The 22,855-nt window shown below is 39.8% G+C and overlaps 1 protein-coding gene across 2 annotated transcripts in view; it reads left to right on the top strand.

The window, feature by feature from the left end:
- The first annotated feature begins 815 nt into the window (after positions 1 to 815).
- The window catches only part of insyn1 (inhibitory synaptic factor 1), a 44,276-nt gene continuing 22,236 nt past the window's right edge, over positions 816 to 22,855 (top strand). The window contains exons 1-2 of one of the 2 annotated variants that reach the window (XM_084929893.1): positions 816 to 1,421; positions 1,922 to 3,529. In XM_084929893.1, the coding sequence (XP_084786019.1) occupies positions 3,386 to 3,529 (144 nt within the window). In that variant the 5' untranslated portion in view covers positions 816 to 1,421; positions 1,922 to 3,385. The other variant, XM_084929896.1, reaches the window with a different exon arrangement.

Genomic DNA, 22,855 nt, shown 5'->3' with positions numbered 1-22,855 from the left:
GTGAAAACAGTATCGACACTATGATTATGATGACTAAACTAACGTTATATGTTAGAGGTTACATTAGCTAGCTATAAAAACAAAAACAAAAAAAGATTGAGGGCAACATCATTGCATACATCTAATGTGGCTTAAAAATGCTCTGTAGACACTGCAGCTATTATCACTTTTTTAAATCAGCGTCACACAGTCACAGCTGATGATTTTAATTATTTTTTAAATATAGTTGCTCTGGTTGTATTTCCGTTCAGACCTTATGTCTGAACTCTAAAAACAATTACCAGACCTCTGTGACCACAGAGCTATATATCAGCATCTGCACAGAGCCTCTGTCTGTTCGCCACAGCTATCTGCCAAAAACTGCATTTTCAGGAAGCTGACATTTTCATTTGGCTTTTAAAATATTAGTTTCATTTTAGGTTGATTCTGGTTGTGTTATGTGTGGCTATGCATTGTGTAGAAATATAAATTTTGATAAAGAGGACAAGGGAGGGGGGAAAAAAGTCAGCTTGGTCCTCCCTTCCTATTTTTGTCTCTCAGCAAGATGAGGTCATCAAACACCAACCTGCTTTGTATATTAATGATGCAACAGCCAGGGTTCTTTGGACACCCTGTCCCTGGAGACTGCTTGTCTGGCAGCAGAGGAAGACTTCATCTTGATTTAAGAGAGATAACACCCTCGACAGAACTGTGACAAAGGCTAGATAGGCAGTGTGAGAGGAGATAGTGAGGGAGTGTCGACACCAGTAGAGAGGAGAAGACAGGACAGGAGGGAGGCAGAGGAGGGACTGTGTGATACACTGTGCCTTTAAAGCACCAAGCCCCTCCTCCACAGAGCCAAGCAGAAGAGCCGAGTGGTGCTGGCAGGAGCCTGAGCCCAACGATAAACTCTGGCATCAGCTTCCCTTCATCCGGCAGTGAGCGAGGACACAGTGAGGGCGTAGGGGCAGAGGGACAGGGATGGAGAAAGAGTGACAGAAAGAGAGGGAAGTGTGAGAGAGAGGCAGAGAGAGACAAACCAGGCCGATAGACAAAGAGGGAGAGGCTGTCATAAGAATCACACAGCTCCTTTTTCACAGTAGCAGCTCAGTTGATCTGTCTGCTGCCTCCCGATGCAGGCGAATGCTGAAGGGGATGACGGGTGGTGTGTTACGGCAGCATAGCTATCTGAGTGATGGTAGCGGCCGCAGCAGCATCACAATCCGAAGCAGGGGCTCTTCTTGCCACTCTGGCTCTTAGTCATCTTGGGCGTCCGCTCTCCCTTCTCAGAGTGCTATCAGGGCCATTCATCGTTCCCATCTCATGCCTCCTGCCTCCTCCTCCTCCACAGCTTCATCCTCCACTTCTACTCCTCCTCTGATGAGCCACAGCCTCAGAGTGAAATAACCCTGCTAATAGAAGCTTCTCCCTCTGTCAAGACAGTAAGTACGGGAGGAGGGGGGAGAACTCTCTGTGTGTGTGTAAGGGAGAGAGGGAGTGTGTCTGCGTGTGTAAGACAGAGAGGAAAAAGAGGGAGTGAGAACGGCAAGAAGGAGAGAAGATGTTGGTGTGTGCGACACAGGGACTTCTAAAGAACCAGCAGGTTGTGTGTAGCTTCAGTGATTCTGCTGTGCCTGGACAGTAAGCTCTGGGCATAGCAACAGCAAAGTGATGCACAGAAAAGGTGAGTAGGTGTGCGTCCCAGCGGATGTGTGTGAGCGTGTGTGAGCGTGTGGAGGTGAGGCAAGTGCTGCTGAAGTACGAGATGCATTTTAACAGAAGCAAGAAATAATCAGCGCAGTTAATCCCTGACCATATCTGAGTCTTATTCACCCGACTGATGCTGCTTTTCATGCTGCTATGATTTAGAGCAAGCTTTAAAAAAAGAAAGGAAGACGAGACATGAACGAATAAGTGATTGCTTTCCTTTCTGTATGACCAGGTGCCATGTGTGATTGGCCAGCATACCCTGTGGCAGTGGCATCGCCCTGGATTTGGCGAGAAGCTCTCCCCCCTGCTTGTTCTCTGGGGCTCCTTTGGGAAGCTTTCATGGGATTTATCTTGTCCTGCTGGATGGCACGGAGCTCTCTGCCTCTCTGAAAAGAGTCCACAGAGAAAACATACATTACACGGATAAGAAGTAAAATAATTATCCAATCACAGCACAAGCAGGCAGACCGGGTTCCCTTAGCAACAACTGAAGGAGACGAGAGAATCCTTTTCTCTTTCTGCTCCTTTGGTTTTTGGGCACACCCCTGTGGACTGCTGTGGGTCAGTCTTTTGAGAAAGGACTTCAAAAACATTTTTACATAAGACAAGCTATCACCGAAATTCCAGAGGAAGGTGCTCATTTGCCTTCAAGTCAGCTTGTTACTGTGTCTCATTGGCACAATGAGTTTTTTGTTATGCCTCCACAAATTCGCATCGCAAGTCACACCGCACTGGCTTAGAAATCACTTCATTTTGATCCCACGCCACCTGGAATGAGCCCTGCATTTTGGGGGAGATTTGACACTGTGTGAAAAGACCCACTTTTACATTTCTCCCTGTCATGGACAAGAAATGAAGGACAACATGATTAGGTCATCAACTGCAAAGAAAATGGATGAGAAGCAGAGTTTATTTTGATGTGAGTTTCTACTGAGAGTCTTTTTTTTTCTCAGAGGAGGTTACACCACACTTGACAGAGGAATAATCTCTTTTTTAAACAGGAGCTGTCCTTTCTGTCTTTTAAACAGTAGCCCTCACTAATGGACTATTTTTAGAAGGCAAATCTTGGCCCGCTACCAATAAAATAGAACACGATCATTTTGAGAATCGAGCCACTGCTGGGAGTTTTCTTTTTCTATTTCAAAAAGGTTATCGTGAACCCTTTTCCTGTTTTCACTTTTGTATGTTAGCCTGCCATTATGCCACTGTGTTTTACATGTAAAAAAGAGTGTTCAGGACAAATGGAAGGAAGAAAAAGTCTTTTCCCTGTATAGACAGGCATTTTAAATAGCATCTCCTTGAGAACAATTTCAAATATATACACTGACACATGAGATGAGTTGGCTCAACATGATTATGTAAGAGTTTCATACCAGCTTTAGCCCATGAATTTTCCCTCTTCTTTTTCGATGGATTTACAGCATTTGACTTTTCCCATGCTCCTTTTCTCTTCATTTTTGGAAGTGTCTTCAAGAAGGCATGGATGCCAGAGTGTGACCCTGTGCCGAGAGTGCTGGCGAGGCAAGGTGTTTTGGCTGCCGAGGTGCTTTTAAGATGTTGAGGTCTCCCTGCGTGGCCGGGGCCCCTGTTCGGATCAGTAGCACTGAGGCTCCTTGTAGCCAAAGACATGGACCCCGACTCGGCTCCCCCACGCCCTCAGCCTGTTGGCCACTGGCTCCACGTCACCCTGTAAAGGATGTCCCTCAGCAGAGCTCCGGCCCGGGACACCTCTGAGACCCCCAGCCCGAGAGAACGCATCCGCAGCCACATGAAGATGGTGATTGATCAGCTGGAAGGAATTCTCAAAGAGCTCAAGGATGTGGCCAAGGAACTCCGGGAGGTGAGCATCAAAATACGTTTACAAATATCAGGCTTTTTCATTTAGAGAGGACTATAGTAAGGAAGACAAGCAGGCAGGGAGATAACAATGGGTGCCAGGTGGGCGTGCTTCTCTTGTAAGCTGCATTAAATTAAGTGTAAAATTCTTTTTCTAGCATAGAGATATTGATTAAGATTTGACAGTGATGAGATCTAACTTTTCTGTGTGTTTGTAACAAAAGAATGTTGTTTATTACAACCACACCAAGGCTTTTCTGCTCTTTCAATAAGCCCACAAGAACACAGTTGCTTATGGGCAATTACAAATGTCCTTCATGTGTTCACTGGCGTCTTGTGGGAGGTACAGTAGATGTGAAAAGCTGCTGAAAAGCAGCAAAGCCAGGCTGAAAGGAAATACAGACACAGGCTTAGATAAGATACATGACTTAGCGCTGCAATAGTTACATAACCATTTTGTTAAGAATCAGCTGGATTCTTACTGTATTTTTGAAACTGCCATGGTAACACTGTAATATGTGCATTTTAGTGTGTGTGCGTGTGTGTATACACCACAAGGTCTGAACAAGGATCTTCAAAGAGACACTGTGAGTGTTGTTATATGCACGTACAACCACGTAGACTTAAAAAAAATCTGTGTGATGTTTGATAATCAGTAGTACATCTGTTTATGTGGGAAATCTCTGTAGGATCCTTCAGTGTCCTCAAAGATGTGAGCTCTTCTTGCAAAGCTCTTCTGCAGAAAGAGATTTAGGCAGATATAGACAGAGACAAATGAAACCTGAGTAAACAGTTTTGTCCGACCCATTCCATATCCTCCAAGCTCATGACATGATTAGCCTCCCACCTGCTTCTGGGATCGACACGTGTGTCTAAATGTGTTAAAAAGGCAAAATGGTGGATGTTGGTGCATATAATCACCTGAAGAAGGAGGGGTGTGGGTGGCTATCATAACTTAGTTCATCACCCCACAGGAACCTTTCCCCCCACATTCTCCCTGATTCCCAGCTCTGTCCTACTCACTACGCTCTACTTTATGTACTTGCACAGTTGGAGGTGCAAGGGCACCGCTTGCAGTGCACCTTCTCTCTGGTGAACAAGAGAAGTCGGCCCATGAGCAGAAGTGATTGATGGTTATGGGACAACTGCAAGTGGAATAATGCTGGCTGGAGCTATTTATAAACAAAAACACAGGCTGTGCCTCTGCCAGCTCCAGTGCATGTTACCATTCTTATCCCAGACCCCATTAGAGAAGGCTCTGCAAAGTGGCTCAAATGTCATTTTTTATTGGAAGAGCACATTCCCACATATTAAAATGGTTAAGGAATCATGTCAACTGAAGTAGCAACTGTGATACCGGTATAAATATCCTACAATTAACTGACCTTTGGGGTGGGAGTCTGTATCAAAGGGAAATGGAGAAATAGAATCAGTGTCGTGCTATCAGATGCATGGAAGCCTAATGTTCCATAAAATCTCTCATTCTTGGCCACATGAAAGGAACACTATAATAGACAACAACTGTCATATAAATAAATGATGAATTGCAGTGTGAATGTAGTGAAATAAATAACTCAGTGGAGGAGCGGTAATGACTGATTATCACCCACAAGGTCTTTGGGGAGCTGAAGATAGAGCTCTGAGGAGTTAAAGCTGGCATTCTAAAGGAAAAAGCTGCCCAGATATTGGGAACCTACGAGTGTGTTACTAAACTTACTTCACGGTACCGCTTTCAAAGCTCAAGATCACATATGTACCATGTCACTGTGCCAGCTGGTCAAAAGCTGAAACCAAGAAGCGATTAAAACATCTAATTTTAACACATTATTAGTCATGCTGCCAAAAAAAAAAAAAATCTACCTACATTTAATTTTCTTTTCCTCCATATTGCCTGCAGTGGTCATTTAGATCATTTAGTCAATGACGTTAAATGTCACATGAATTAAAACACTTACTTTTGGGAGGTTTTCTAATTATACTGTCTGGATTTTAGAGCATTATGTACCTACAGTTAAATAATGTATCCTCTGCGTTTTTAGTCGATTAAAGTAAAAAGGAGAACACTTTCAATACTCTATATAAAATAAGATTTAAAAAGCACCGAGGAAAATCCAAGACAAATTCTAAGGGGAATCTCTTCGAGAACAATATAGGTTTTCTTTTAAAAATATGTATCACTGCAGAATTGTAGCCTTCCATCAAGAGACGTCATCACTATCTAGGTTCTCAACTCAATATAACACTAGATAATTGGCACGAATAAACATCCATTAAATTGCTGTTTAAACCCAGTCAATGTGCTGTTATACACTAGGAAAATAAGGCACAGTTTAAAAATGACTCAGTGCTTTTCTTCACCTTCACTCAGTCTTCCCACGAGTGACTACCATTTCTCATAAAGAGAGAAAAAGACTTAACATAGGGTCACTTTTGGGTCTTACTGGTTTTGACTTTCAGACCTCACCATCCCCATCAATAAGCTTTCTTTCAACAGAGGATGTGCTCAACATCTTAAATGACAGCAAATATAGGCTCACAATTGTTGCTACAGTTTGAGCCCCCATACAGCCTAAATGAACTCACCAAGTTTAATGTAAATCTGTATTATGCAAATGTACAGTATAGTGAGTGCATGCCATTCAGATTTTTTTTTTTTATTTGTTATGAAAACAAAATATTTCTGGAAACAAATTTCACAAAGATGGCGCTATTTCAGGAAACTTTCAGGAAAGACTCAATGATTGCTAAATTAAAAAGCAATCTCAAGCAAATTTTCATATAAAGGCATGCTTCTACAAAATCTTCACACAATATACAGAATTCTTCTCCACGCTAGTCATTTGGCTCAAACATTAACACTACAATCACCTTTAATTCATAAAATAACATGGCAGCCAGTGAAAAAGCACCAGCTGCACACAGAACAATACATATAGTTCCTCAGATCTTGGTTTAAACATTTTAGCAAACCATGCCATATGGTTATATACTCACATAAATATAACCGATTATGATAATACTACTAAAACTACCCATAAGCACCTTCCATTATAACCGTGAACTTATCCAGTATAAATTCTGAATAATCCTAGTGTACATAAAAATGTGATTATGGTACGAATCTTGAAATTGGAAGAGTATAAAATATCAAGGTTTTCCTTTCCATGCTGCAGCAATGTCTCAGGCAGCAAATCTTCCTCACATGTTGAAGAAAAATGTAACACAGAGCACGGGTAGTTTTTCAAGATTGCTCCCTTCAAAAGCCTATTACTGTCAACTGCAGCCTGTCTTACTTGTGAATCCCATTAAGGCTCCATGACAGGTAAAATGAAAAGGACCTAAAGGAAGGACATTGGAAGGTAATATACTGATAAACTACTCCATTTGTAGTAATAATACTGGCAGGAGTGGCGAGACTAGAGGAAATAATTCATTTGGACATCATGTCAACCTTGGACTTTTTGCGAAAATGGCAGCAAACAGAATGCAAAGTAACCTCTGAAAGTTATTGAGTTCTTACTTTTGCTCAAATAAAAATTTAAAAAGAAAAAAAGGCAAATATAGAAATGCAAATGTTAGAGTGCACCCGTGATGGTTATTGGAAAAATTGGGAAATTGGAGATTAAAATTAAAAGAATTTAATGAAGTGCTACAGAAATAAAAAATGAGGCACAGGAAAAGTGTATTGTATTTGTTTTAAATGCACTTATGTTGGTACATGTATTTTGACTTTTGGTGCCATGACGTCTGCCATGAGTCACTCTTGGAAATTAGATTTTTTTACCTGGATAAATAAAGGACTAATAAAAAAGCACCAGTGGCATCAACTAACGTAAAAGGTTTTGGCAAATTATATTGAAGCTCAAGATATTTAAACACAGGAAGCTAATCAGGAAGAGAGGAGAGAATATAAGCTAGAAAAAAAGGCAATTATCAGAAGGATAACACATCCAGAGAACTGGCCTCGATCAGTCAGCCTTTTCAGAATCAGAATCAGAAGACTTTATTTATCCCCAAGGGGCAATTAGCAAACAACAGAGCAGCATAACGTTGAAGATAAGGACAAAAAGAACAGGCAATAAGAGTGATGGTAGCTTTTGGTAGCTTTATGCATATGTTCATGTAATGCTTAAGAGCGACTAACTACCCTGAAGGAGGAGGATAGAGGCAGCAACAAAAGGCAAGCGTCAGGTGAAATCTGTGTACTCCAAATGTCAGCTTTTTTTTCCCCCAGCGATGATGTATTGAGTAACAGTTCCATTAATGGGACTGGTCACTAAGCCGTTTCAGAATCATATAATAGAGATTTCAGTGTGTTATTAAAGGCTCCAAGTGACCAAAAACAAACAAAAACAACAACAAAAATCAGTCAGCACCGTTTTTCCTTGTGATTAGCACCAGCATCTTTTACTTTTAATTTTTGCTGGTTTTTTAACAAGAGAACTTGTGCTCAACAAGCTAAGTTTGCCTCTAAAAGGCAGATGCATGCGGCACAAATGGGTGGTCTATTTAATTTCTATTCATCACTCAATACCATCTGCATGATCCCTCTGGCCTGGCTGTCAAATCAAGACATCTGTGCTAAAATGGAGTCTGTCAAAGAAAACTGCCATGTAAATTATCTGATCGGGAAGGCTACTATATTGTTTTCATGTGCGAAGCATACGTAAATGCCATGTTATTAAAGCCTGGTGTGGATAGTGAGGTAACCAAGCACCTGGCCTCAGCCTCAGAGCCATCTGCCAAGCCAACAAGCCAGTTGTGTCTCCTGATCAAGTCTGAAACCAGTTATGACACATGTCGAAGTGGGGGTGGGGGCACAGTGCCCCTCTGCTGAAGCTACCATGCTCAGCGCTGAATGAAATCTGTTCCAAACCCAGAGGCAGCCCAAGGGAGACTCAAACCAAAATCAAAGGGCCTTTTTTTCTCTTTTTTTTTTTTTTTAGAAGAAGAAGCCATATCCTCTCCTCACTCTGTTCCCTCCCCTGCTGCTGCTGCTACTGCTGCTGCTGAGCAGAGCAGGGAGCAGAAAACTGCTTAGCAAGAACACTTCAACATTTAACCATAAGAGTGGCTCTTGCAATCACTAGCACTTTAACTCAGTGAGTAGAACAATATAGAGGACAGTGGTAAACACACTCTCATACCATAACATTGTTGAGCCTTTTACTAGAGAATATTTGCAAAATTTAAGGGCATAGCAATGGTATTAGGAAATCCCTGTGTGGAAAATGGGCCACTGCAGAGTGATAAAATAGATGAGTTCCATTTATTTCTAAATTTTAGATCTGACCCCAATTGACACGTGTCTAATGAAATATCTTTACAACAAATTAAAAAATATAGCCGTAATGATAAATTAAATCTTGGGAAAATTCAGGATAATAACTAAAATGTTTTTCTAAGACATCCATGCCATCACGCTGGACTTACTACAGAGCAAAAACCCAAAAAACAGTCTATTTCTATTAATACTCATGATAACTAATCAACTTGGCATGTGGATGGGATTCATTTTGTTTGTCCAAACAGACGCCTACACTAAGAAATTACAATGTAATAAGTCACAAAGCTGTGTTCTGATGTATCATTTTCCACAAAACAACCATTTTGACTTGGCTTACTGCATTGTGGATTTTACTGCCCAGTTAACCACAGTCCAGTGATCTCCACTGAGGATGGCCCAGCCTGTTCTCCACTACAGAATCCATTTACTTTAGATTGAGGCAGGGTTGGGCCAAGTCTCTGACATGCGAACATGCCGACCAGCTGCTCCTTGCAGGTCAACGATACTCAGTTGCCAACAGTAAAAGCTTAAAAACACACAGAGAGAAAAGTGCCCTTCAACCTGACATACCTGGGCCAAAGTGTTTCATCTTATTAAAAGCCATTTGGAAGAAATGACAAGTACCCGCCTGCTGTGTCTGTCAATTTGTTCTTCCTTGACTGACCTCTTTTGTGTGTGCAAATTAAATTCCTAAATTAAACTTGGTGACGTGCCTCCAGCAGAGTTCTCCTTGCTCAGGAAAACAAGAAAAAGCAGGTACCTTTTTTTCGGGCTGAATTCAGAACACCCTGCCATCTCCACATCTGTGTTGCTGCCTTGAGCTGAGCTCCCCATGAGTTTGTCCATTCCTGGAGGAAGCAAGGGTTCAATTACTCTCAGGACTGAAGAAATTGCTCTTTGGGATTCAGTGAAAAAACAGATCATCTGTTGATTGTGTTACGACCCGGCTCGAAATGACCGTAACAAGAGCGGGGTGTCCCGCGACTTCCCATGCCCAAACATACACAGCCACAGCATCGGACTTTTAACAATAATTTATTCACAGCAATGGCACTCAGTACACGGTAGTGGAAGTGTATGATTTCAGGGTGAGCTAAGGCCAACACAACAAACAAAACCCAACCTAGGCTTCGGTTCCCCTTTGACCTGTTCAAGGAAAAGAAAACAAAGAAATGACACAGTCTGACCTCCCTGGTCTAAGAACACAGGAGAAAAGAAGGTTTCCCAAAATAATCGGCAGCTCACCCCTACTTGCTCCGCACTTCACACACATGCCCGACTTTAACTAAGTAGCTATGGCTGCGGCTGCTCCGTCTGGACCTGAGGCAAGTGCACTGGAAGTTTTCCACAACCCCCACACCGCAGCTCTTCAGTCGTCCTTTTATAGTTACGTCCACAGCAGGAACCAGTTACGTCAGGCCGTTCCTTAGGTCCACCAATCACAGCCGAGCCCCTGCACAGGTGAATTTGCATACACACATTAAGAAACAAACCAACAACACACGCACGTAACAATTGGCTGATTTTAAATGAATTCGGATATGTCCACAGTTGTTAGCAAGTGACAAAAAGATCACTGCTTTAATAAAAGGACATTACCTTTTGTTTTTATTTTAATTCCACGATCACAATATTTAAAAGTAAGCGGTTTTGAGAACTGCAACGGGATCAAAGAAGGAGAGGACTAGTGGTATACAATGTGTTAAGACTTAAATGGCATCTAACCTTGAGAGCTGCGGAAAGAATAAAAACTGCACCACGCAAAGCATTCCCCAGAGACTCTTTTACCTAGCTCTGCTGTGGAGCTCCAGCATTCTTTCGGATGCAGGCCCAGCATATTGACTAGCCCACCGTGCCTATGAGACCCACTGGATTAGTTGGCCCTTTGAGCTCTGCCTCCCTCCGTGAACCCTGCACTCAGCACAGACTGTAATGAGGGCTTTAGGTTAGACCTCTGCTGAGATAAACACTCCAAAAATTGTGCTTGTTGTGTTCAATGATTTTTATCAGCTAACACACCTACTGTGGGCTAGTTACAGTGAAAATTTTTACCATGCATGTTTGTACTTTGTGATTCAGCCACAAACCCTTTTGCTTGTCCCAAGGCAAGGATAGAGCCGAACAGGATGAAAAAAGGGTGTTACAGGCAAAGCAAAGAAATACTGAGGGGAAAAAAGAGAGAGAAAGGGAGAGATGAAGGGCGGATGGAGATAATGGTTTCTCCTGCTGCACAGAATTGCGATAGACTGGGTGGAACAGCTTAGATCAATTGTTGCAATTGTGCTCGTTCGTGGGCGTGTTTAGGATTGTTTTGGCCTATCTCTGTGCTGTGAATAAAACCAGTAGACTGTAGTTAATGGTGTGAAAAATGGCATCCATCGAAGTGCACAAGCAGCCTCCAAGAATAGCTACATCATTTCATTGTGTCAAAGCATACTGTATGCAGAGGGACAGCTTTCTCTCCATTAGGCCATCAGATTGCATTTTACTAAGGTGTGGATATGTGATTTTATAACTGTTGAGATACACATAATGCAAAATAAACCGATTACTATTATGATCAGATTTTGAAGAGGCGCTATATTTTTCTCTATTTCCATTGCCTGTAAAAACGCTCAGGGCAGCATAGACCAACCCACTCACCAGCGGTGCAGCTTAATCCAGCTACAATCTTTGGAACTGTGTTATACTGAGGGATCATCAGGAGGCTTTTTTTGTCATTCCTTTTATTTTTAGCCATAGTCTGTGATGCATCGTAGATCAACCCAGTTTCGAATGAGATTGTTCAGTTTTCACTAGCAGAAATAGCTCAAGTTAGATGGCACACTACTAAGCAACTGGACCATTTCTAAAGCTTTTTAAGGGCTCAAGTCTTTACACATCCGCCCTGACACATAACACCAAACAGGTTCTCTCAGATAACACACAACAGGTGTTTTAGTGCTATTGATATTCAGCATTTCTGATATTTCCACCATAGGAAAATTATTGTGCATCTGGTATTTTGTTATGCATGTTAGAAAATCCTGCCAGAAACTGTGTGACAAGTTACAACAGTATGACTCACTTCTAATTCTGGCTTGGCATGTGTAATGTTGCACACTGTCTTAGTATAATTAAAAATGTGTTGTTTACAATATAGAGCCAGGATGCAGCTGTGACAATGCAATTGGGTGTTTTATTTTTAATCAGTATCAGCTATTAGTTTGTAAAGCTATCTAACTTGATTTTATCATGTGTACAAATATCAGAGGGACAGCTCAGGTTGAGCAATTTGGAAATCCAGTTCTGGAGACAAGACTGAGGTGGTTTGGTCATGTACAGAAGAGGGAGAGACGCCAGGGAGAAGGAAAAGAGGAAGACCACAGAAAAGAGTGATGGATTTAGAGAGAGAGGTACGTGCAGAGGGTTGGTATGAAAGAGGAGGATGCTAGGGTTACATGGCTGCTGTGGCAACAAGGTAAGTCAAGAAGAAGATCCCTACTTGACTTACTAATTAGTCCAAAAGTAGCATTTTGTACAGTGGAAAGTTTACTGAGCAAAGTTTTTAATTGTAAAGTGCTCGAGCAACAGCCCACTTAACTGTATCACTCAGAATGAATCATAATAAAAAGGATTCTAAAATTTGGCAGTAATTTGTCACAATTAAACAAATAAGGTCTTGCACAAAAAATAATTATATAAAGAAACATTTATCATATTCAGGGACAAGTCAGTGTTGTCTTTACTTCTTTCGCTCTTTTATATAGTTGATGAATTTACACTTTGTGAGTTTAAGAAGGATGAAAGTTCTCTGGTAAAGCCAGGTTTTATTCTCCATTATCCCATAAACACCTTTATGTGATAACTTGTACAGTTTTTAGTATCACAAAACACAAATGGTCAATTATTCTGTAAGAAAGTTATTGAGTTATACATTAATTTTGAATCTGGCCATTTTATTACCATTCAAACATAAGTTTCTGACAATATGTACTCAAGTGTATTTTTTTCCACTATCTTTTTGTTTTTTAGATTGCATATTTTTAATTTCATTACTCTTACACAAAATAACTTTGGATATGTGATGAATATAGGTACAGAACCTGTAGAGAAATTTCTGGGAATAAATGACGGCAGAAAAATTACTGCTTCAGTACTATGACAACAGAGTGTATAAAAGAGGCATGTCTCCTATCGAAGGCTCAATTTGGCTCTTGAAAAGCATTTTGCCAAGGCAACATGAGAACACTATGGGAGTAAAAAGTCACTGAAGACACCATGTGCTTTTCCTCAACAAAACTATCAGACCCATTTCTAGCAACTGAGTATTTAGAATAGAAATAATTCCTCACTAAACTATACAATTTAAAAATGCTACGTTACTGTGCAATACAGGCCTCATGTTCTTTTGAACATACACAAAGATCTGTTTCTTTTACTGGTACAAATCACAGCAGATGTGTACTATATACAGTCAAACAGATTACAAATACTATAAAAAAACTAGTTTAAATTCTTAATTCAGTGTCTGCTCAACAGGGAAATTAAATTACATCTTGAAAAATGTTCTCAGAGAAACACCCTTATCCTTTTTAATGTTTAAACACCTCAGCTACTTTATTTCCCCCAACGGCTAACTAGAAATGCAAATGTTCTTGAGGGATAAGCTTATGCCTAGTGTCATCCTGTTTGGTTCTTTCATGAAGTTCCTACCTAAAATGGTTGGTTTTAGTCGATGTTTGTCTCACTTTGGAAATGCTTTGTTTAAATTTGAAGTAGAAGAGCTTGTTAGGGGCTTTTCACAGTCTGCGAGTAGGTTTTTCTTTAGATCGGGATTTTAGTGGCCAGTTAAGTTTGTCTGGTAAGGTTGAAATTTAATTTAAGACTCGTTTTAAAAAATTTTTTTATATTGTTTCTACTGTTTTGGAAATGCAGCATAAAACTGACACAACTGTGTGTGGTGGCAAATATGATTAGCTGAATTTGCATTCAGTTCTGTGATTGCAAGATCACAGGCTCTGGGAATAATAGGAAATGCAAAGGTAACACACCTTGCAATGTGTGCATCGGAACTCTACAAATACCATAACATTAAATTCTCTTACTGGGATTATTTTGAATCCCCTAATTAATGCCAACTAGCCCAGGATCCATTTAACATTTAAATGTCATTAATTACTTCACGTTGTAAAGAGTTGATCTGTCTGAATATTTAAGCAGGTGGCCTACAATGTCTGATGCTATGCTAATCTCCATTGTGGACCTATGCAGAACCTTCTTATCAAATAAATCTTAATTTTTTGTTTTCATTTAGTATGCAAGTCAAGTTTTGTATTTCACAATGAGAAAGAATGCAGATGTCTACTGACCTTAAGTGATGTGCAGTTTTTGGGATGATATCATTACCTTCCAGCTACACAGTGCCTCAAGTACTACAGAGCCAACCATATTAATCATCACAAAAACAGTGAATCCTGCAAAGTTGCCTCATAGACATCTTTACTAAATCTATGAATCACAAAATCTAAGCATTCATATAGAAAACAAGCCAAGCAAAACAAAATGACACACAGATCTTCATCAAGGCGTAGCACCTGTCCACTCAGGGAGCCTTTTTGCATGCTGAGAGCCGAATGAATTAACAAGTACTTAAGAGAGTCTGTGTGTATGACTCTACATTCCTACATTAATGCGTTTTTTTTTTCTCTTTGTACTTCTTTGTGTACTACATCTTTAACGGTTTTGGCGAGGTGGCTAGTTGTTGGCTTGCATACCGGGTAGCTGGTATTAGGTTTTGTTGCGGATGGTATCCAAAGGGAAGCCATCTATCCAACATAGATTGAGGCTTGTGCCAGTAAGTGTTGGTGGAGCAGGTGCTGAGGCTGCAGGTGAATAAGTTGGCCATGAGAATGAGTTAGACTTCCAGAATAAATTCAGCTCTTCTGTGATAGAAGAAACACTTTGTTCTCTGAAAAGCAAGATGTAATGGCAGGTCATTACATCTCGGCTGTCTCATAATGTTGGTAATGTTAACACATACTACAGTCATTCTAAAGAACAGCACCTTCAAATCTCTTTAAATTCAATGCCTTCAAAAGCAGCTCTGTGTTTTTTGGAGCCTTCCTCTGACTCCGTTTCTCTCATTGCTTTGCACTGGCAGCTCACACTGACAGAAGCACGGCATGGATGGCTGCCACCACTGTCATTGTCAATAGCATGACAACACACTATCTAATGCAGGGCAGGCAAAAATGAAACACGCACAGCAGAGAGGACAGGCTAATTATTCAGACACACAGCTAAGAGCAGAAGGGGACATAACTTGTCAACAAACTGTTTGGGTGATTAATTTTTTTTGTCATTTGCGCAGTCACCTGTGTAGTTGGCGGTTTATGGTGATAAGATGACGAAGAATACGGACTTTTATGCAATGCAGCAAGGTGTAAGAGGGTAAAAATATAATGAGTCTTTAGTCTGCTGTTATTTTTAAGGATATTGTCTGGCGAGGGGACTGCAGGTTTGTGTGGGCTGTGAGGACCATAAGTTACAAGGTTCTGATTAGAGAGATAAACACTGGAAAAATACTCATTATGATTATGCAAAAATAGATTAAAAAATAACAATTATGTGTCTGCTCTATTTTCATAATTGTGCTATGCCAATGATATATTTTCATACATTTTTCATGTGAAAAAAAAACTATATATATTAATTCCTAGAAAGAGGTTAAAGTAACAGGAAGATTAAAAGAAATATCATTTTTCCTTGGTTTATATCCAGAACACAATTTTAATAAAATCGTGCAAATACTGAACCTCAGCCTTTTTTACATGGCATCAAGCAAACTCACATTTGTAATTATCCACAGACCCAATGTCTGCATTATGTCAAATGTTTGACTATAAATAAAACCGTACACACTAAAGGACAACAAAACCCCTTTTTGAGAAAGTTGGGCACAGTAATCATTTGTTGTAAGCATTTTTATTCTTTTATTTCGTGGACTCTTTTTTTGATACACTAATGCTCATTAATGCATTTTTATAGAAAATATCTTCTGTCTCTTGCCCTGAGCAGGATTCAAATGATCCGGCGCTTCATTTCAGTGTGAAATAAGTGACAGCTGTGTTGTAGTGTCACATAAAGAAACTGTTTATGGCCACTTGTCTCTCCAGTGATCACAATTTTTTTCAAATCTCTGGGAAGCCCTTTCTGTTGTAAAATTACTCTATTATATACTAAAAGGGGTTAAAATGCTAAATGCCCAAAATTAATCTCTTTCAGCCTCGTTAGCTAGATTTGTAATTATCAATTGCATGACCATCCAGCTATCTAAATTATTACTTAAACCATTAATGCATTTTAACATCTCTGAAATAAGGATTTGGAGAATATTAGGCATATAATCACTCAATGAGGTATCTTAATTTAAATAACTTACAAAGAAAGGAATAAATGCTAACGTTAATGAGAAGATGCTGATTAGTAGTACATAGAATGTCCCCAAACTAAATGTTACTAAATGTTTTACATGACCAAATGAATTCAATAAGATCATCTTGTGCTCTTGGGTACTCAGGTAATTTAAAAATATTTTTCCCAAATATTATATATTAAACTGAAAAAATTGTTGCTAAGTGCATGGGCTGATGTAACCCATGCACTTATGCATGCTCCAATAGAAAAAACAGTGAACCCTTAATAACAACAGCTGCATTTTAAGGTCTTCTGGATGACTAAGTGTACTGATTTTAAGATAAAAAAATAAACAGAAAAGCCACTTTAAGATTTTATTGATGTGATGTTCATCTTGATACCTGTCATTAAAGCTTGACTGACTGACTGATTAGCAGGATTGTACTGACCTCGTGTAATTAGTACTTTCATTTATTCTTTCAGCTTACACTGAAAATACATCGCACAATATAATCAAACCCTCCACCTTGCTACGGTAGTCCATGGTTAACTGTGGTCATTTCATTAGAGAATTCATTATGCATGACACATTCATATTCATAAACACCAACTCAGGTGTAAAGCCATACATAACACATACAATACATTCACTTTGACACAGTAAAATCTATATTTGCATGCTGTGTGTGGTAAGGAATGTAAAAAAAGAAGAGCCAAGTGACAGAGACAAGTAGACCCTCTCTCCTGCCCTCAGTTCAACTATGAGTCACAGTTTTGAGGCTTCTAGTGAGACATACAAATACAGATGGAAATCAGATGGTTGGTAGAGATACTAAGAATGACCTTTTGGCTGGAAGAAGATATGGACGGGTTTTGTTAAGTGTTAAGTTACTAAACCACACTTGTTGCTATGGTGACATATGACAATGAAGAAATGTTATATCCTATATTTAATCCATTCTGCTGTCTTTCTTGAAAATAAAAATGGTAGATTTATAGTTTAGTCATTAAAACAGTATGATTATCAATGTGTGGACCAGTGTAAAAAAAATCCTTACAATCCATGTGATCAAGGACTAAGGGTCAATCATGACTGGAATGACTGTCATACATTTTTTTGTACTACCACATAAATCGTAAAGCTCATTCTGCAGCTTGAGGTTTATTACCAATTCTGTGTGCATCTGTGAATTCCCAAAAGGCAAACTACGTGACTAATTGTCCTAATGTTTAGAGGCCGTCCTTGTTTGGCTTTAGAGCCATTGATATGGATTGTAAGGAGGTGGTGAGGAATGATGAAGCAGAGTTGAGCTGCACTGATGACCTCAGGAGCGGCTGCTAAGGTCATAGCTGAAATTATAACTTCTAGAATCAGCTGTTCATTTTTGCAAAGAGGGCAGCTTGATGGAGTGGTTTGCCCAAAGTCAGGACTTTCAGAGTCAGGTGAGGGTGAAGACACAGGTCACCCGTTGGTGGTTTTGATTGGGGAGGCATCTGTCAGCACAAAACAAAGAAGACGAGGATACAGAACAGCACAGCATCCGACGTCCAAAACAGACTGTATAGGGGTCTGTCTGTGGAGAGAAAATATTTACAGACTAAAAATCAAGAGATGAAGTAGAGAAGGCGGCAGTGTGAAATCGAAGAGGAGAGAGGTGGAGCCACAGACAGACGGGGGAAAAAGAAAAGAGAGACAGACACAGCGAAGGCTTATCTCTTGGCCTGCAGACAACAGTTCTTTTTCAGAGCCGCAGCTCTGAAAAAGGGTGGGGGTGTCTCTTTGGGGTGCATGAGCCAGAGGGTCAGCAGTTCATCCCATAATTCTATGATTGCAAGTCAGTTGCAGATGCTCAAAAAATAATAAGAATAAAAATAAACAGCTATCCATTTAACACGTCATTCCAGCTTCTGACAACTAGAGAGGCTGTTAATCAAAGCATATTTGCCAGGGTTCACAAAGGAGAAAGAAAAAATCCTCTTTACCCATCTGTGCACTTGCTTGTTTGTTTGTTATTAGACGTTACTTATATTTTAACTGATACTGGAATTCACAAGTCCTTTGCCCCCAAGAAGCATCGGATCCATCTGTCTTGCGTCACTAATGCTTTGCACAGTCATTTGTAACAACCATAAATAGCAGTGGTCTACATTTAGTCAATGACATCTGCTATGACCTAAATGGAGGAAATATTAAATGGGCTGCCAGTGGCTAAATTTATGATAGCGCACACACACTTTAAAGGGATCTGTGTTTTCTGTACGTTTAAATTACAAAGGACAATGCAAACACTAAAAAAAAGCATTTGAAGTCACAATGACTTTTACTGGAGATCCTTTTTTCCTTTTAATATGTGATATCTATAAAATAGTAGTGCATATAGTACATACAGCACTTAACATACAAATTTGTTCTGATGTATGTGCCCTCTCATTCTGTTTAAGATAAAGCCCCAACTTTGCTGAGCTGTCACTATGATGCTCTAAAATGTATTAAAGAAAGATAACTTGGTGCTAATTCTTAACTCTTTAATAACTTGTTACAAAGTGTTTTTTACTTTATTGTCAGGTGAAGTTCGGGGAAAGGCATCTAACCATCAGGCCTCATATGTAAATAAAAGAGTAAGAGACATGTTAAAGATTGTCATCTTAAACCTTTTTCTTAATGCTCTGCTTTGAAACAAGCTGGAGACAGGATGACCTTTGAACATAACATAGCTGTGAATGTAAATCTCACACAACGCGCTTTAACTCCACTAATTGATGCCTGGAGCAAAAAGATTTGTTTTTTTTAATTGCTACTTTGACGTAACCACATGAAGGCTTTGTGGCACTCCTGTACAAGTACACCTCTGAGAAACGTGCACTCTGTCAACATCCCTATCCTCCTTTGACCAGATGCAGCCCATCCAGACACCTGGAGGAGGGCGACACCATTACTTCTCCTCAGCCTAATTGCAGGGACATAGCATTGGCAGTTGGGCAAGGATTCTGAAGCCAACTTCTGCAGGAGAAGTAGCAGGGGCTTGATGGGCTGAAATTCATTCTGACAGTCACTGCCTGATTGACAGATTGCTAAAGGTTGACTGCGGCCTCTATGCGCCACAGGTAGATGGGCCTTTGCCCCACCACCATGGGGCTCCAGGGAGATTGGCTTTGGGATTGGGAAGCAGGGAACAGCTCAGGAAACATTTAGTGTTGGATTTGAATCTGGCTATAACTGTTGGTGGTCAGGCAATTAGATATACACAGTGCAAAACACAGCCTCATGCTGTTCTCAGCCCACTCCTGCCTGCCTGCCTAAGCCTATACATATGTATGAGTTTGTGCTCACAAAGTGGAAAGGAGTACCAAACCAGCCATAAACTATGGCTTTTCTCATTTCTGAGGCTGTCTTAATAGATAAGATAATCATGGTGGATGGATGATAGATAATGTAGAGGTGGTTACTATTACTGACACGGGTTAATAGTTTTTAATACATGTTTTTTGGCTTAATACTATTCATCGTACATTTCTTTCATACATATCATCTGACCTGTCATGCTGTTTGCTGCAAAAATTGCAATCTGAGTAATTACTTAAAATTGATTGCATCAGATTTTATGCACTTGGACACAAAAAAAAGGGATAAAGATCAATAAATGCTACTTTCACTTCACAAATGTACATCTTTTTCTTTTTTTAAAAATCAGTGAGCCTAGTAGAGGCGGAGGATACACTATTGATCTCTAACTCTCGGACACGAGTGGATATCCTTGAGGAATAAACTTTGTTTCACAGCTAAACTAAGCTACATAGCCTATCAAAACACATCATCTGTATGTGGGGCTTCAAAATGCGTTCTACCACATCCCTGAACAAAATTACAATTAAATAAATAATGGCATTGTGAACAGTTTATTTAAATAAGATATACAGAGGTTGCAAATTATTTGATTTTTTTTTACTAACCTCTGATCCAAAAAGATCAATGTACTGGATTTTATTTTGCACTCTCAATATGCATGTAACTCATCTTTGATAGACAAAGGGAAAAGCAGCAGATAATTTCAGTTTGATAATCTTAAAAAAGAAAAAGAGGAAAGACAAAAACAAACAAATGGAGGCTGCCTCGGGTATCATCTCATTGAGGGGCATCGAACCACTAAAAGCGAAAATAAGCTTCAAGGAAGGATGGAAAAAGGAGCTTTGGCACTGCTAACAACATTGCCACACAGCCCACCCACCCACTTCTTACCCTCCTTTCACACCACATTGTCAAAATAACTGTCAGAAGTGTTTCATTGCTCAGAACTGCTGGAGAAAATGTTGGCCTTTGCGGGTGGTGGTGTGTGCTCACAATATTGAGGGCAATAAAGAAAGAAATAATCTGACATAGCAGTTCAATTTAGCAACATCATTAATTTGATGAAAGGTGCACCACACTGCATCTAAGCAACTTCTTATAGTGAGACTTCGTTTTAAAGCAGAAGAGAATTTTTCTCATGACAAACCTGCTATAAACTTTTGCGGCAGCCAGTGGCTGTATTTTCCATCTATTTTATACTTTATTGGATTTCCTGCCTTCATCTGCTATTGCTGTATTTAGTGTTGATGATTTCCATTGTGAGAGGAAAAATAGGCCATCGAATTCTCTTAATTCACCACATACACTCTGGCCCCTGTCATTTAATTGATAGATGGAAGCTCTTTCTTTTTTCACTTTCTCCCACTCCCCACATAGCTCTCCATTTATCGCCACTTTCATTACTCGGAGCAGAACGGTAAGTTTCTGAGATCAGTGCTGGATATCTGGAGGCTAATGAGTTGGGTGGACTGCAGTGATTGCATGAGGATATGCCTTTGCTATCTGGCAGTAGTGACATGTTCAGGGTGACAATAGAAAGATGAGTGACTAAAAGCTATGGCTGCTCTGACATTACATAGAATACTCTGATTTCTTTTTTCTTGCATTTATTCCATTTGTCCTATTTGCGTACTGTTAGGATTGTATCAATAGATACTTCTCACTGACATTCTTATTGGTACTAGTCTAGACATCTCACACTAAGCTTAAACTATTTGGGGTGGGCACACACACTCTTGATTCAATAAGCCTAACAAGCCATTGCGTTTGTGTAAAACAGAGTAGCATTTTGGACCAGGTAACTATTTAAGCGCTATTGGGCAGGTGTTGTGAAAAAAAGATTTTTACTGGCCTTTTACTCTCAAAGATTTTTGTAAAAGGAGTAGTTGTTAAGACGTGAAGAATATCATTGTTGACTTTTTCTGAATTCATTTTTCTGAATGATTCATCATCTCTTCTATGCCTGTGATGTGTCAGAGAGAGGAAAATGATACCTGCAGAAAATGTCATCAATTAGAACCTTTCCGCTGGAAAAACAAATGTCTTCTTGAATATGTAACATTCTAACCCTAACAGATACCCGTTACTGTTGTCTAGGTGTTTATCAGCAATTTAGTGCAGACAAGTCTGGTACTGGAACCAATTTAAAATTGGTTATATACAATACCTATCACTAAGTGCTGACTTATTAATGGTTGCAGTTGTAAACACAAGTTTACCAATCACAATCGTCTGCATACTGGAGGTCTTGAGATACATTTTCAAGTTTACTTACTAATCAGTGTATCTCAATAATGACATGCAGCTTGAGAGAGTACGTATTTATTAATGAGCCATCTCTGAGCAAAATCCCAGCAATACAACAGTAGGATATGCTGGTGTAAGTGTGGGCCTGAAGCACCCTGCCAACAGCACTGAGGCATGTCATTAGAAGCACCCAATCCAGTCCAGATACAGGACTGTTGCTCAAGTACCGGAATTATGACCACAGGCAAAAAACACAAACACTGGTCCTCCAGCAGGTGTGGGAACAATGCAGGTCTGGTCAGCTCTGTTCTCTTAAAGATGGTGAGGCCAGTTCCTTATATTTTTCTGGTTAAATTTAGACCATTGTCCTCTGCTGCAGACAGAATACTAATAAGGCCAGTGCAAAGCCAAAGAGAGCTGCAAGAGACTCCGCTCCTGTATTCCTCCCTCTTTTTTACTGCATTAAAGCGTTCAGGCTTTCAGAACATCGTACAACTAAAGTAACCCGAACCATAAGTTTAACTGTAGCCCTGAGATATATTGACTCCTTCTCACACAATTATGAGCAGCTTTTGAAACACCTTAGGCATTTTAGCGACACATTAAAGTCACTTAATGGGATGCCGATTTTCACCACTGGACTATCCAAATAAAGTGTAGCCCATTAAATGAATATTTCATACGCATTTTGATGGGATCTATCAGACACTCTGCAAACATTACCTATTATTTATTGCTCCACTAGCATACTATGATTTCCTTTCATTTTGCATTAGATGCAGTGAACATTTCTGAAGCCCAGCCATTTGTTTGACTATGTAAATAATTGAGCAGATACAGTATAGTCACATACATCATTGAAGAGTTGCAGATGGAAAAAAATCAGCATTTTGTTTTTCCCGATCAATCGTATTTCTGAATGCAGATTTTTTTTGTAATCTAACATTTACAGACACTGCTGGTGTAGACAAACTTTTTACATAATAAAACTGGTGTGTTGTGATTAATGGTAACCCTTTGTGCATATTAAAAGACTTGTCAATCAAACATAG

Source organism: Perissodus microlepis, chromosome 1 (genome assembly GCF_051167445.1).
Source record: "Perissodus microlepis isolate ML-2025 ecotype Zambia chromosome 1, ASM5116744v1, whole genome shotgun sequence".
NCBI lineage: Eukaryota > Metazoa > Chordata > Actinopteri > Cichliformes > Cichlidae > Perissodus > Perissodus microlepis.
Note: the sequence above shows the minus strand (reverse complement) of the source record. Positions and strands in the feature narration are given on the sequence as shown.